Source organism: Arachis duranensis, chromosome 6, assembly GCF_000817695.3.
Source record: "Arachis duranensis cultivar V14167 chromosome 6, aradu.V14167.gnm2.J7QH, whole genome shotgun sequence".
Taxonomy (NCBI): domain Eukaryota; kingdom Viridiplantae; phylum Streptophyta; class Magnoliopsida; order Fabales; family Fabaceae; genus Arachis; species Arachis duranensis.
In genome coordinates this window covers 4,736,168-4,752,844 of record NC_029777.3, presented here as the reverse complement: position 1 = coordinate 4,752,844, position 16,677 = coordinate 4,736,168, and the positions used below count along the sequence as shown (strand labels likewise).

Genomic DNA, 16,677 nt, shown 5'->3' with positions numbered 1-16,677 from the left:
TTGCCTTACAAAAAAAAAAAAAATACCTGAGACATTTACTGATTTACGAGACTGACCACCATGTTTGACGAAGAAAAACTAAGAGGAGCTTAATATTCCTTCCACAAAACTCCATCAAAAATAAAAATAAAAATAAAAAAGAACTTGTTCTGATCTGAGGTGCGATAATTTGCGGTGTGGAGGGATAAAAAACGAGAAAGACAACGGTGAAGGTTGAAACGCTGAAACTCTCAAAGTGTTGAAGATTGAAGAACAGAGAGAAAGAAAGAGAGGCAGATCTGAACATCAAGATGATGTCAGGCAAATACACTACCATTGATAACCAGCCAGGATCTGTTCCTGTCAGTGCTATTCTTCTTCTCTCTTCTTCCATTCACTCTTCCGTTTCGTTTCGTCTCGTCATCTCACTCTCCATATTTCCTTATTTCCTTTCAGGCGGTTCCAGATTCAGGCCATGTCGCTGTTAAGTTCGCCGGTACATTATTCTTTTTCTCCTTTCTCTCTTCAATTCTCATTCCAATTGCATCTCAATTTGTAAGGTTTTCTAGCTCCGTTAAATTATTAGATCAGGTTCTAATTATTATTATGTTCATTCGTTGCATTTTCAATATTTTAGATCATCGCACTAGCCGTAGCTATGTGAAATTTGGAAGGAGGATCTTTTGAATCCGTTATTAATTATTAGTGTAGCCTGGATAATCAATTCTCCTTCGATCTGAAGTGTTGTGAGCTGATTTTATAATAGTTGATCTGATCCGAACTTTTTCATTTTCTTTTCAGATTCAAATCTCCAGACATTTCCTCCGTCTAGCGCACAGGGCAAGATTACCGGTGGTTCCAGGCCTCCTCGTGATGCCGATGGTATGTGCCTGTTTAAGGATTTTAATTATTTGTTTTCTTTCCTAATTGATAATCAACAATTATTTTTCAAGTATATATACTTGTAATTTTATTGTTTACATTATATTGTTTTTCATTAATGTTGTTCATTATGGTTAGGAAGATGTTGTGTTGAAATTATTTTCATTCGTTTTGTGCAGATACATTTTCAAAACCTGGATCTGGTGGTTCTTCAGATGAATCCCAGCAGAGTGGGTGGTTTAAGACGTAGAGGAACTTTTACTGAAAAAACTGCTAGCAACCCTGATTTGTAAGTTGATTTTGTTGTTTGCTAATTTGCTTTACTTATTGAGGTGCCAATTCTATGGTTGAGTTCTGTCAAACAACGAAACATAGATAATGCTAATATCATTTGTTTGGCGAAAAGAGGGAGCTAAAATATTGAATTGCCATGTCATGCCTTGGTATCATATTCCCTTATGAACTGAAGTCATTCATAAGTTGTTAATCAAAACCTAAAATACAATAGTGGTTCGGCATTTTGGGTTTGTTTTTCTATTTCTTTAGTGTGACACATTATCATCATGAAGACTGGCGGTCGATGGATATCTCTTAAACAAGCATCTCAAATAGGGTGATGAGTTGCATCACTCATGAACTTGGAGATCACCTTTCGCAAATAACAAATAAACCTTTTGGCTAGAAGTTACGGATTTTGTATTAGTGAAACACTAGTGTCTTGTTGAGCCTAACAAATGGAGAAATGAACTTAGTAATTAACAATTTATCCATAATGTAGAGATACTGCTCCTGAGTCCTACAGCTTGATTTTTAGGAGAAGAGTGCCACTACAATAAACGGTAATCAAGCACTGATCCCAGTTGATATGGAACAAGTACTCCTGCATTGGGGTTGGACAAACAAACTATTTCTAGTAACGATTAATCATGGGCAGAAGAGCAAAAGGCATAAGATGGATCAACACTATCCTCCATTAGAATCTCCTAGGCATAAAGTATAAACATTAGAACACAGAATATCCATAAGTCAAGGTTTATTGTAAAATAGCCCAATATATCCCCAACATAAATCAGTTATTTGTTTTTAACCATTTTATATGTGGCTTTGGTTTCTTTTCTTCATTATGTTAGTCATTATAATATCATGTGTGTAGTTTCTAGCCATATAAATACTATTTTCCTACATAGAGGCTGTTAACCATTTTTGTTAGACTTTGGTGGACATGTTTCATAATTTGTCGTAAAAGGAAATGAATTCTGTATTTCTATGCTTTTGTCTGCGTGTAACTTTGGTTTGTCACATTCACTATAAATACACAGGTATGGACCTTTCTGGATTTGTACCACCTTAATATTTGTAGCGGCATCTATGAGCACATTTGTGACATATATATCACACAAGCTGAAGCACGAGAAATGGGAATATGACATTAATCTTGTGTCCTGGTCTGCTGGTTTGTTTTATGGTTATGTTACCATAGTACCACTTTGTCTATATGTAATTCTCAAGTACTTCTCCGTGCCAGCTGGCATTGTCCAATTACTCTGTCTATATGGATATTCCCTGTTTGTCTTTATTCCGGCTCTGGTAAGTTGCTGATCATACTTTTTTTTCTCACCCTTTTGGCATTTCCCATCATATTACCCCCTGAAACCCCTTGTTTGGTGCAGTGTATGTCCATTGTGCCTCTGGAGATATTTAGATGGGTGATTGCAGCTGTGGCTGGGTTAATGTCAGCGACATTTCTGGCGCTTAATCTCCGGGCACATATCGTATCGGCAGGTGAAAGGTGGTTCTTAATTGTTGCTGGCATTTTTCTGTTGCAGCTGGCTTTAGCCGTTGTACTAAAGGTTTACCTCTTCACAGTATCAGTTTGACAGGAATCTGGATAGTGTCAATGAAATATAATTCACAGATTAAAAATCATGTATTCATTCATTTGTGCAATATAAAGGCGAATAACTTGTGATTTTCGGAACTACAAGCATTTGTCTTAGACATTGCAAGGTGTAATACACTGCAACTACACAAATTATTCGACAGATAATATACCAGCTCATTTGTAATTTGTAAACAGTTTTCGCAAATGCTGGTTCGGCACAGTAAGCACTTAATGTAGTGGAAACTGGAGTGAAGACGATATAGACATTTAGCACATTTTCAAAGTTTCAAGCTGACTGTGTCATAGGACATAATAAGGAGCTGCTTTTTTTTGTTGACGAGTTACTAAGTCAGTATCGAAGCAATGGTGCTATGTGTCAATGTATTAACTAGATTTAAAGAAATAATGTTATTTAATGAAAATGTTATAAAATATAATGAATTAGCATAGTTTAAAAACACTCTACTGAATCAACCCCACCAAAAATTGTAGTTATGGACGGTTCGTTTGCATTCACTTGCGTGTGATGTCATGATTACATAACTATGCTGACAAATTGTCAAACTTAGCATGCTTGGACATGATTGATTTGGCTCCGAAAATCATCAAGGTTAGGCAGAAATTACTACTCCTAATGAACTATGCTCCGTTGTCAATAGACTCTACCAACCAACCGATTTCTACTTTATTTGTTTGCTTCAATAACTCTTATTCTCTTAAGAGGCAACAGCCAATAAGAATATCAGACATTTATAATAAAATTACTAATACAATATAATCATTATGCCTCCATTACTTGATTTTTTTTTTTTTTGGGTCATGGCCTCCATCACTTGACTCAAATACCATTAATGATCCCCTCAGATTTCAGCAATTCCTAGCAGAAGTCAAATCCCATACAAGTCTTTCACCTAGTTGATGCCAAAAATAGTTACCTTTTCTGGTAAAATAAGGGGCCAGAAGCCCGAAGAAGAAACAAACCACAAAATGCTCACACTTCTGGGCCAAGTGGTCCCAGTAACATCACCTATGTAATTGTATTACTACATTGAAAAATTAATGTGTCCAAATAGTACATATTTTATGGTACCAAAAACAGTAAAAATGCAACTAGTAAAAAAATATCTATTTATGCCAATGCCAACTAAAGTTATAAACTCGAGAGTCGAGACAATAAACTTCGCCCCGATTAACATTGAGAACTATTAGGAACCGACCAAGACAGTGTCTACAACTTGAAGTAGTATTCAGTTAATTGAAATCAAGCTCGGGGTCACAAGTCATTGGAACAAGTTTTTAATAATCAGTTAATGACAAATTTCTGACACAACTATGCAGCTAAATAGAAGCAAGCGAACCCCAACACTACAAAATGTAAAAGCTGCCACAAACAACTCCAAAGAAACAAACAAGCCCTTACTAAAATACATCACTCGAAACCTGTTAAGCCTGATTAGAAAACAAAACGTGAGCTAAAAAAGATACCATGTACTGTATACTGAAATCGCTTGCTCCTTCAACTGCCAAATATCTTAGTTTTTTGAGACATTGATATTGCTAAAAATGTGAAGATACCATAGGACATAGTTAAAGAAATGATGCATTAGCATTAGAAAATTTCATTGAGAAAAATAACACAAGCTAAGTGGAGACATTAAGTGTAATTTTAGACTTTAAGTATGAAAAAAATGGCATCATATAATAAACTAAACAAAGGGGTCCAAGTCTTCATCCTGGAATTGCGGTTCAATGATGGACTTGTTTAATTGACTTTGAAGAATGTAATGGTTGGTATCTAAACCTAATAGTGTACACATTATTTCACCAAAGATCAATGCTTAAACTCTAGTTTCTTGTATTGTTTGATTAACATTAACATTCATTATATGAGCACTAGCTAAGTACGGCGCATGGAAAAACGGTCAAATATGAACTGTGATTCGGTAATTATATTACTAATTAAGTGAGGCACAACCTTGACCATTTGTTCTTTCTCTACTACAGTTTCCATTATGGCCGATTCACACGTGGAAGTTCGTGGAAACAGAGAAAACACTGGCCCCATTTATAACCAAAAATACTAATCTAGTTGAGCCTTAACCTTGTTTGAGCTTTTGACACTACTAATTAGATCCTTCTTTTTTTCCTACTATCTCTTACACATTCTCATTCTTGATGATGTCAAGTTCATCAAGGAGTCAAGTGGGGTGTCTCTTATTGATGATACTATTAAGTGTTTCAGTTCTAAGAGATGGAGTGTTGGGTGGCAGATACGTAAAAGTAACACTAGTGGATGAGTATGTTCTTCAATCTCCTCCATGTTGGAGGAAAAGCTGCATTAACAATAATGAAACAGATGGTGATGGAGGCTCTTACTCTTTCGAGACAGTTCATAGAGAAGTTCCATCCTCTCCTGACCCCTTACACAACAGGTAGTAGATATGCTACTTCTTCAAGCCAAAGCTTACATACATGTATAATCTGTTTGTCATCATCATTCATAAGAATCACAGCATGTTTCAGATCATTTGACCAACAAAGTTAAGGATGCTCAAGTTATAAGATCTTGAATCTGGGGGTTCAATATTTGAACTGCAGTGCCACTCATTGTGGGAAATGTTTAGAGAGTAGATATACTATTTGTACAGCTAGATATGGTTGTTCATGTTGGCAAGTTATTATTTTATTATTTTATTTTATTTAACGTCTATTATTATGTTTTTATTGAAACCCTGTAACATTGTTGGTCATTACTCATTATTCAATAGTACACAACAATAATTTGCAATAAAATATCCCCTTTCCAGGCTCTAATAGTAATGGTATGTATTATTAAGCGACAATCAATAATAATCACTGCCTCAGCTCGTGGTCATTTTGAGCTTAGTTACTATGCGAACCAAGAGAAAAATTATACCAAAAAATGATGTTTCTTATTGTTCATTCTCCCAAAAGAACAAATCAAAACAGTGTCCTAAAAGAGCTATGACCGTGAATGCTACTCTGTTAAGAGCCAGCTAAAAAGATTGGGCACCACAACAATGCATCTGGTGTGTCATTATTCTATTACAAAACTTGTTTCAATAGTTTAGTCCCAAATTTCCAGACGGTATTGCTCTTTTCAAAAAAATTTGTAATTGAAGCCAGGATAGACGCAGATCCATTAAATTGAACATGGTTCAATTTCAATGACCTGCAAGACAGAAACCACGAAGACTTCAGAATCCCACAACACTTCTAGTATTTGAGGTTTATGCCCCTTCAACCAAAATTATAACATTACAAACATGATGGGCTGAATAATATCATCATTCACATCAACAATGTGATGCAAGCCAGCAAGGAATAAGGTCATTAAATAAAACTTTTGTTAAGACTTCTACAATGTAGTAACTTAAGTTATAGTTTGAATATCTAAGTGCGTCCTTTCTGAACAAAATCGTGAATGAACATTTTCTTTTTTCATAAATATCATTGAGACTAAATGAAATTTAGGCCTTTGATTTCTTCCCTTTGGCTTCACTAACTGGTTGGTTCTTGAAAGGTAGGAAAGTCTTTCCACCCATGAATGGTCTGAGGGCTTCGGGTATCTCTACACCATCCTCCTTCTGGTTGTTCTCAAGTATGCAGCAAATGGTCCTCTCAGTAGCTGTGAGAGTGGAGTTCAACAAGTGAACATATTGCTTCATTTGCTCATTGCTCTGCAACACCAAAGAGGATAAGTTAGAATTATGAAAGATCATTGGTGCATAGGTAAGTGTCAAAAAAAAATATCGTTCAACTTAAATAACAAAAGGTGCATCTATTTCAGATATAGCACAACAAAAGAATACAGAGACCTGTAAGTCTAATCACAGAATATATGCATAGACAACTCCACTTTTGGCACACATGCATCATCATCGTCATCATCATCATCAATATTTGCTCTTAACAAATTACAAGATATAATGCATATCCTGAATTCAGATCACTAGATAAATATTATTGACATATTCCAGGCAACAGAAATGAAATCTGCTATTACCAAGTTGTTGAGAAATATTACTAAAGCTTTTTTTTTCCTTTGACCGGAAGAAATAGCTACTACACTGGCAATGATATAGCATTTGAGGGGATGTGGGATCAGATTCCACACGTGGCATGTCAAAACATTGATAACGATATTCAACATAACTGACCTTCTTTTGCCCGTATCGAATTTCTAGTTTTCGGGACTGATAGTCTGTACAGTTTGAACAGGATACTAGCTCTCTGTATGTTTGTGAAGATGGAAACCATGCTTCTAGATCATACTTCTTTGCTGCAGCATCATTCAAAGCACCAGACACAATGGCAACAACTTGATATGGAATGTTCAACTGCAGCAAATATTGAAAGGGAATTAGGGGTTTGGGAAGTCAACCTAGGTAGGAAACAACCAACCATTTACACACCAATGTATGTAGAATAATTAACAACCATGCTTTTATGAGGGCAAAAACATACTTCTTTATAGAAATCTTCAGAGTTTTTTAACATTTCCTCGTGCATGTTCCATGAATCATTGTCATTTGGGCTAGTAAGGCAAAACTGTTCCACTTTCTCAAATTGGTGAACACGGAATATCCCAAGAGTATCTCGACCATGTGAGCCAGCTTCTTTTCGAAAGCAAGATGAATATCCAGCATATCTAAAAAACCATCTTTTCAAGGTTAAAAACAATACTCTTTTAATTTACCATGCATTATTAAATGTGATCAATGAATACCTTATAGGTAGCTGGGTTGGGTGGATCCAATCATCTAGATGATAAGCACATAGGGGCTGCTCAGCCGTAGCTATCAGATATTTGTCATCTCCTTCACCCGTTACCTGCATAACAAATAATGGTGGGATGAAAATTTCATTTTAAGCTTTAGTGACTGTCATAATACAACAGGGCTTTCAACACACAGATTTAAACATGTTAACCAATATGCGGTACCTTGTAAAGCTCTTCATCAAATTGTGCTAATTGAGCACACTTTGACATTATATCTTTTCTCATGAAGAAAGGAGTATGCAACAAAGTATATCCCCTTTTCTCCAAAAAATCAAGACCAAAGTTTATCAGTGCTTGATTAAGACGAACACCATCTCCTTTAAGATAGAAGCCTCTACCTCCAGCAACATCAGCTCCTGTTATGTATCAAGCAACATGACGTTGAAATGCAAAAGATATGCTCCATGTAATAACATAGTCTAAATCAAAACTCAACATGCTAAAAATTTAAAGTCAACTCCTAGTCCAATGGTACAACAATAGATACAGGCATTGAATTGAAGATCATAAAAAGAAAAGTTGTGACCTTTTTTTGTGTCTGCGATTCCAAGAAGCTCAACTAGATCGACATGATTCTTTAGCTTAGGCTCGAGCCTCCTCTCTCCCCACGTTCGAATGACAGCATTGTTGGACTCATCATCACTGACGGGAACAGAATCGTGGACAAGGTTTCCAATGCTCTCCAATTTAGAGTTCAAGAGTTTGAGAGTGTCGCGAACTTCGACCTCTTTGTCAGCAATGAGTTTCTTAGTCTCCTCCGATTCGGCAATAATCTTGGTTGCATCTTCACCAGCCTGGGGAAAAATTGAAGAAATGATGCAATTGAAGAAAATGAATGAATGGAATTGAGAGAGTGAAGTAGTGGCGTACACGCTTGAGCTTGGAGACTTCCTTGTTGATCTTGTTGAAGTCTTTGCGGAGAGTCTCGAGCTCGAATTGACGCTTGCGCCACTCCTTGTCGAGATTGATGACGTCATCGACGAGTTCGACGCTGGCGAAACGACGGCGTTGAGATTCGCGGATGAGTTCAGGGTTGTGGCCCTTCTCCTCCCTGAACAGGTTAATATCTAACATCTTCAACCCTCCGCCGCCGCTGCTGGTGCTTCCGCTTCCCAAAAGCAATAGGGTTTAAGAAGCTTTGTGTTGCGTAATTGCGTTATTCTTTTTCCTCTTCTACCAGACCACTTCCTTAGTGTAAAGTGAAAACTATCATGTATCCCAAAAACATTTGAGCACAAAAATATTTTATTTTATATTTTTTAATTATTGTTTAATCTATTTTATATTTACTAGTTATCATTAAAATAATTAAATAATAATAAATATAATAAATATATAATTAAAAATATCATATGAAAATATAAAGACTAAAAGTGTCATGAAAATATTTTAAAAATAAATAAATTTTTAAAAATAAAAAAGATTTTATTATAATAAAAAATTATTTTTTTTAAATATATTTTATATTATATATATATATATATATCTAATTAGCAATCTACAAATATAACGAGTGAATAAAATAACAAAAAATATAAATATTCGATTTGATCTAATACATTTAATACAATTTTAAATAAAAATTTTAATCATGACCGCAAACACCCTAGCCAGGACTAGGATCGGTAATGTTAAAGAAACCAAAAAAATCAAAATTTATCTTATTTAATATTTATTAATTATCACAATAAATAATAAATATTAAATAAAGTAAGTTATGACTCTTTTAAACTATTTTTTTTGTTATCAAATATTTTCAGACTAAGATTCCACTAATACCAAACATTAATTTATTAATTTCAATTTTTAACAATAAGTTATAAGTTCAACTAAAAAAAATGTAAGCACACCCCCCAAAAAAAGTGAAAAAGAGGGAGATTGTATCACAACTTTGTATAACCCTAAGTAAATACGCATAGTCATTCGTGAGATTCACGCAAATACTTAATGTAATTCTCAAGATCCCAATTTTTTTATTTTAGTCCTTCAGAAAAAGTTTTGAGTACTCAAAGTGGTCACTGTGCATATTTCTGGTGATGAGTCATCACCGGAGCGCTGACGTGGCCTCTGTTTACCACACTGGAGGAGTTCAACAGCTATTTGAGCTGATCAATTTTCGATTTGTACCCACGTTGATCCTTCCCTTTATATCTAACCCTAAATCCCCAAATTTTAGTAAACTTCATCTCTTCTTCTGGTTCATCGCTCTCTTGATCGCATGCTCCAGCTTCTTGCTGATATCATAGTCTTGCAAGAGACAACAACAACCATGCACCATTTCTTTGATCTTTGTGGGAACTAAAAATTGGTTGGGGGAATTCATGGTACCATCTACTTTGTATAGATGCAGGAGTTACAAATTAAAACAAGCTGCAAAATTTCTATCTAATTTTAGAAGCTCTTTAGCAGCATATGTGGTTAAATCCACATTTCGATGGGCTCTGCAAGCATAAAGCAGAGTCCTCCATGCTACAACATTCAATTCATCTTCTGAATTAGCTTAACCATGTCATCAAGCTTCCCAGCTCTTTCAAGAAGATAAAGCATGCAACTATAGTGCTCTATTTCAGGATCTATCCCATAAAGATTCTTCATAAACCGAAAGTAGTTTCAGCCTTCATTTACCAATCCTGCATGACTACGTGCAAATAGAATTCCAAGCATTGTTATATAGTTTGTTTTTGGACCCATAACTTTTATGGAGTCAAACAAATCGAGAGCTTCTATGCAGATATCAAAGTCATCCATGAAACAACATTTCGTTTGAGCATTTCATCGAACAGCTTGTGTTCCTCTTCCATAAACGAATTTAACCTCTATAGTCTTTGTTTTTAACATCTATATACGAGTTTGACAACACCCAAAAAATACCAGACAACCCTACAAGATGAAAAATCATAAAGTAGACCAAGAAGATCCAAAAATGTTTTACCAAGTAACGACACAAGGCCACAAAGACAACTGCATGAATTGTAAAACATTACTCTTGAAATTTTCAGATGTTGTTTCGTCAACAGTGCACTGAAATTATGTGTGGGTGGTGGTGCTAAAGGCATGCATGTTCTTCTTTACCTTTTCCATGCTAACAATACACAAAGCAAAAGCATTAGAAGCAAAATACTAGAAGAACAAAATTCCTCCCATATCACACACACAATACACCACTACCAATGTACCATAATCCACAAGGCACAAGTAGTGATTATGCACATATGAGCATGGTCGAGCCCAAGCCTGAAGATCTGTAAATTCTTCTAGTCGAAATCGTGCTTGTCCTTATTCTTGGGGCGCTTTATGAGGTCGGGAACAGGGCCTTTGGGGTCGTTGGAGTGGCGAATGGCAGCACGAAGGCCGTTGGAGGTAGAGGGTTGGGCATCAGGATGGATGCGTAAAGAAAGAGAATTGGGAGCCTAAAGAATGCGATGAAAAACGCGAGGAAGAAGGAGAGCGAAGCGTGCAGGAGCGGGGCTTTGTACAATAACATCAACTGCGAGGGACCAATGTGGGTATAAATTGAAAATGCGCTAGCTCAGCTCCAGTCTGGCAAAATAACGCCACGTAAGCGTTCCGGTGATGACTCATCACCAGAAATATGCTTAGGGACCACTATGAGTACTCAGAGTTCTATCTGGAAGACTACCATAGAAAAATCGAAATCTTGAGAATTATATTGAGTATTTGTGCGAATCTCAGAGACAACTATGTATATTTACTCTATAACCCTCTATACTTGCTTGTCTAAAAAACTTCTATTTGATTAACCATAAGCATGCTCTGTTTAAGCATCGACTCTAGACGTGTGACTAAGTATACGTATGACTTCAAATTAGAAGTTCAACCATCAATAATCGTTCCTAAAAATAATCGAAAATATTTAATAATAAAAAAAATTAGTTAAAAATAGTCATAATTTATCTCGCAACAATTAATAAAAGTTAAATAAACCAAATTCTAGCTTTCTTTTTTTTCTCTGTAATATTACCGAAAAGAATCAAGTTTCAAATAATGCAATGATAATACATTTTTATAAGGGAGTTTATAAGGGAATCACTCAGATAAAAATGTTTAAAACGTTTTTTTAAAGATGTTTTATAATAATTAAAATTTAGTATATATAATTGATTAAACTGTATTATTGTTGTCAAAATTAGGCCAGATAAATTAATTTGATCGAAAAGATGGTAAATTAAATCTTAAACCGATCTAAATTTATTTTTTATAAAAAATAACTATAATACTCTTATTATAGAAAATAACTAATTCAAGATTTAATTTGTCATTTTTTAGTCAAATCAATTTATCTAGTCTAATTTTGATAAAAATAATACAATTTAATTAATTATATATGTTAAATTTTAATTACTAAAAAATATTTTTTAAAAAAATATTTTAGATAAAATATTAAATTTTAATTACTAAAAAATATCTTTTTAAATTAAAAAAAAAAACGTTTTAGACAAGACGGTCTTTGAGTATTAATCTGCGCAGCTCTTTGAGTAGCTCTTTATCTCTTTGAGTAGCTCCCTTTCCACAATTGTCTAATCAGGATAAACCTCCAAGGATCAATGTAAAATATTATCATTGTTGGTATGCAGGGCATATAAATCAAATTCTCATAACCATATTAATTAACTAATCAAGTATCTAAAATCAAACTACACATCTTAATTAACAGATAATTAAATTCGCGAGTCCAAATCAAGTTTACATTACATACAGCAAATCCAAATTACACCTTGGATTAAACTCTAACTAATGAAAGTCCAAAAGAAACAGAAAGCATTGAATCTAATTAACTAAAGCTAATACATACTATTAATTACTACAACAAGAGAAGAAAAAGCAAAGCGAAGAACATAAAGTCCATGGAAACGGCATGCTTAATGATGCCAGAAGTTGTTGCAGCAGCATGAGAAGCAGAGAAGGTGCCAGAGGAAGTGTTGGTGGTGAGAACAAGAACCATCCAATCATCCTCAGAACCAAGACCAACCCCAGTGAACCTGGAATTGTTGAGAAACCGTGCATAGCGATCAGAATGCGTGTAATTAGAGAGCACAACGGTGGGTTCCAATTTGGACACACAAACTGGTAGAATCACACCGTCTGTGGTGGTGTTAATGTCAATGTCACATTTGTCTACGTGTTTTTGAAGGTTTGGAATGTTTGCGCTGGAGGCAGCACCAGTTCTTGTTGACGGGTAGAACTGGTTCACGTTCTCGCATGGCTCGTCCTCTATTTCTTCAGCGATCTCATCAGCTAAACAATTTGCCTTTTTAACTTTGTTCAGTGTTGGAAGATTCTGAGTTTGCCTGAAGCTATTGATTCCCTTCAGAACACTCTCCTCCTCCTTATCTGATTCATCAAATAATAGTTATTAGTTATTTTCATGTAAAAAGAACCAACTACTTTGTAATTAAATCTATTAAAGTACCGCTAGAGTGTGCAGGAGTATAAAGGAGTAGAAGATTTGGAAGAAGGAACAGTAGACCAAGTTTGATTGAGGCCATGCTGTGTTGTTCTCTCTGTTTTGGTAAACAAAAGTAGTAGTGTTGATGAAGAACAAGTACATTGGAGTTAGAAGAAATGGATCGGAAAAGAACTAGAGACTTTGTTACTGACAAGTGTTAAATGACTTTTCTTCCGCGTGGCATCCATGCAAAGCAAGCCATGTTCTAGAGTTTAATTAGTAACAAAGTGAAAACTCAGATATAATATAGTGAAGTTGATAATAGAGAATTATTAAATAAAAATTTAATTAAATTAATTAAATTATTTAATGATTTTTAATTATTAATTTTATACTAAATTAGTTATTTAACGATTTTTAACTATTAATTTCGTACAAAGTTACCAGCAGTTGAATTTCCGCCTAGTAACAATTAGTAATTAGTAATGCAATGAAGACATCTAGAAGTTAAACACCACCGATGAAAACCTAACTTAATTTCACGTGGCCACTGCATGAGATGATTTGGACACGTAAACACAATCTACTCCCACTTCTCGACACGTGGCATCATAAAACAACATCTGTATAGACCTGCCTTTCAACACCGTCACACTTGCTGTGCTGGATCATCATCACCACCAACTACATTACATATGCAATGCAACATGACACACACAACACAACCAGTGAACCAAAATCCTTCGTCGTCAGAAAATGGCTTCCCAGAAGCAACACACACAACCAGGGAAAGAACACGTCATGGATCCAACACCCCAGTTCACCTCCCCTGACTACCAACCATCAAATAAACTTCAAGTACTAAACAAAATTTTATTTTGTAAATACATAATTATAATAGAATGTTTAATTCATCATCTATTAGATTGATATAAGTAATAATGTTTCAGGGTAAGATAGCAGTAATAACGGGTGGCGACTCCGGAATAGGAAGAGCTGTATGCAACTTGTTTGCATTGGAGGGTGCCACCGTGGCCTTCACCTACGTCAAGGGCCACGAAGACAAGGACGCGAAGGACACCCTTGAGATGATCAACAGGGCCAAGACTCAGGATGCCATGGCCCCCAAGGCCATAGCTGCTGACTTAGGCTTTGATGAGAACTGCAAGAAGGTCATTGAAGAGGTGGTCAACGCTTATGGCAGAATTGACATCTTGGTCAACAATGCTGCTGAGCAGTACGAGAATATAACTATTGAGGAGATTGATGATCCAAGGCTTGAAAGGGTTTTCCGCACCAACATCTTCTCGTACTTCTTCATGACCAGGTACAAACTATAACTGCAATAATTTTACACCGTAGTTCAATCAGATTCGTGCACGCGAATGTGTTACCTAGATTTTTTTTAAAGAGGGAGGAAAATTGTTGAAGAGAATGAAAATTTTTTTTCGAAAATATTTGTTGAGTTATTACACTTTTAAACTCTTTATATACTCTTACTAAAAAATATTTACAACAATAAATTTATTATTATAAAAAAATAATATAGGTAACAGAATTACCTCGTGTATTTGTAGGCATGCACTGAAGCACATGAAGGAAGGAAGCAGCATCATCAACACCACATCTATAAATGCATACAAGGGGCACCCTACACTGGTGGACTACACTGCAACCAAGGGGGCCATTGTGGCCTTTACAAGAGCACTCTCAATGCAGATTCTGAGCAGGGGAATTCGTGTCAATGGCGTCGCCCCCGGACCCATCTGGACACCTTTGATACCAGCTTCTTTCGGTGAAGAGAAGATTGCTCAGTTTGGTTCTGATGTGCCAATGAAGAGAGCTGGTCAGCCTATTGAGGTGGCTCCCTCTTATGTTTTCCTTGCCTGCAATGAGTGCTCTTCTTACATAAGCGGCCAAGTCCTCCACCCCAACGGTCAATAATTCTATAATAGTTTATATTTTACACTATACTCTTAATCAGGCTTATGTTAGTATGGGCTTTTTATCTAACAGTTCTTATGATTTTGGCATTTTTCAGGTGGTACCATTGTCAACGGTTGAAGAATGATGGAAATTCACAAGTGATAATGAAGTTCGATATGTAATATTTTGTTATGGTTCTTGTCTTATGTAAGAATGGTAAAAGAGCAGTCAATACCTCAGTACCGTGTGAATAAATATATGTACACAGCAGCTTCTCTCTGCTTTTTCCTTTTGTTCTTTCTATCAGAAACCTAAGAAAATAGCTAGTACTTTTGATAAACTAAAGTGTAAGTGTGTAACACTACCACTAATAATAATATAGATGATCAATATGTGTGTTGGACATATAATGATGCAGAGAATCTTCCTGAAAATAATGCAATTCTTATCATGCTTGTGTGTTGGACATATAACTTGGTGTTTATATAATAGTATAGATACAACAGAAAACGAGAAGATAAAAACCGAAATATAATGGAAAACCTTAAAACGACAATTTGAATCAGAATCAGGATCATGAATAAAGAGGATACATGTTGGAAGAAGTGTGAGAACACAGCCACTACCACCAGCTCCGGTTAATTTGGAAACCAACTTGTACTTCAATGTAGTTCTAAAAACAGATTCTATTCCGGCATGACTGACCACCACAGATTGGAGCAGACCTTGGTTCATTTCTCTTCTTTCTCAGTTACAGAGAGAGCATTGTCTGATTCCGGTGACTGGAAAATCAAGGTCAATTCCTTGCTGATAGAATCAACAGCACTGAACACAAAAACCATTGCCTCCGGGTGCCTTAACATCCTCTCTGAGCTTTTGTGTTCCTTCCTACTTTGGTGTTAGTTATGAGCATTTTCAGTGACACGTTTGCCTTCATGTGTGTCATGTTACCAGACTTGAAGCTTATAATGTTACCTGATAATAATAGCAAAACCCAAGTAACTTCAGCATTCAAAGGCAACAACTTACTTAAATTTGAGAACTTTTAGTATTGCATCATAGCTCTTCGCCTCCTCCACTACGAGTATTTCGGGTGAGATAATATAAGATGAGAAGATACTACATCCAACTCAAAATCTTACAGTAATAAGTTAATAGGTTTCTCATCTTATAAACTTCTCATTCTTTTTTGTTTTTTTAATATTTGACTAATTTTATATACTCTTCACACTTGCAACATTAACAATGCATACACAAGTCAAATTCGAGCTAAATACTTATTTAAACAAATGATTGAACTAACCACCCAAGTTGGTTTTTTTATCACATATTTAATATGTACTTTAGAAACATTCTAAAATCTCACCGACTAATTTCAACTCTAATATTAGAGAGCTGCATAGAAAATTAAGTATAGATGGGTTACCCATGAATGCAAATTAGTAAAATTTGTACAGCTATAGCCGATACCTTATAGGTTTTCATTTGTTTGAGAGGCCAACTCCTGATGATGTTGTACATGCTCTACTTTCTGATTCTCATAAAACTCTTAAAATAAGAGGAGCTGGTTAGCCTTCTTCTATTTGTCATCTTTGGGGTCTTTAACTCCCTTTTTCTAGTTCATAATAAATGTACGTAATCTTATCAGGATTCATATTTAATTTTCAAGTATTATATTCAAAAGAATTATATTTTTTTTTGGGTACTCATTTTCATTATTGTACCGAATTTTTTCAAAATTTTTAATCAAAAATTAATTTTTTTTTGACGTGGAAGGTAAGATATTATAAGAGTTAT

The 16,677-nt window shown here is 35.2% G+C and overlaps 4 protein-coding genes across 4 annotated transcripts; 2 read left to right on the top strand and 2 right to left on the bottom strand.

Annotated features, from left to right (window-relative positions):
* Positions 1–47: 47 nt before the first annotated feature.
* On the top strand, positions 48–3,026 carry LOC107492111 (uncharacterized). Its single transcript, XM_016113087.3, is given in 7 exon segments — positions 48–341; positions 436–475; positions 781–861; positions 1,041–1,099; positions 1,101–1,150; positions 2,181–2,448; positions 2,532–3,026. Coding segments are annotated over 7 exon segments (756 nt in total). The 5' UTR covers positions 48–290; the 3' UTR covers positions 2,739–3,026.
* A 2,628-nt stretch (positions 3,027–5,654) lies between these two features.
* LOC107492110 (serine--tRNA ligase) lies at positions 5,655–8,740 on the bottom strand. The gene is made up of 7 exons (XM_016113086.3): positions 8,418–8,740; positions 8,074–8,341; positions 7,710–7,903; positions 7,494–7,597; positions 7,232–7,415; positions 6,925–7,104; positions 5,655–6,444 (listed from the first exon to the last, which is right to left on the bottom strand). The coding sequence occupies exons 1-7, from the start codon at positions 8,619–8,621 to the stop codon at positions 6,235–6,237; spliced, it is 1,344 nt and encodes a 447-aa protein (XP_015968572.1). The 5' UTR covers positions 8,622–8,740; the 3' UTR covers positions 5,655–6,234.
* Positions 8,741–12,211: 3,471 nt separating this feature from the next.
* Positions 12,212–13,092, bottom strand: LOC107492109 (uncharacterized GPI-anchored protein At5g19250). Its single transcript, XM_016113085.2, has 2 exons — positions 12,979–13,092; positions 12,212–12,899 (listed from the first exon to the last, which is right to left on the bottom strand). The coding sequence occupies exons 1-2, from the start codon at positions 13,052–13,054 to the stop codon at positions 12,370–12,372; spliced, it is 606 nt and encodes a 201-aa protein (XP_015968571.1). The 5' UTR covers positions 13,055–13,092; the 3' UTR covers positions 12,212–12,369.
* A 570-nt stretch (positions 13,093–13,662) lies between these two features.
* On the top strand, positions 13,663–15,281 carry LOC107492108 (NADPH-dependent aldehyde reductase 1, chloroplastic). Its single transcript, XM_016113084.3, has 4 exons — positions 13,663–13,812; positions 13,905–14,281; positions 14,532–14,890; positions 14,996–15,281. The coding sequence occupies exons 1-4, from the start codon at positions 13,711–13,713 to the stop codon at positions 15,016–15,018; spliced, it is 861 nt and encodes a 286-aa protein (XP_015968570.1). The 5' UTR covers positions 13,663–13,710; the 3' UTR covers positions 15,019–15,281.
* The last annotated feature ends 1,396 nt before the right edge of the window (positions 15,282–16,677 follow it).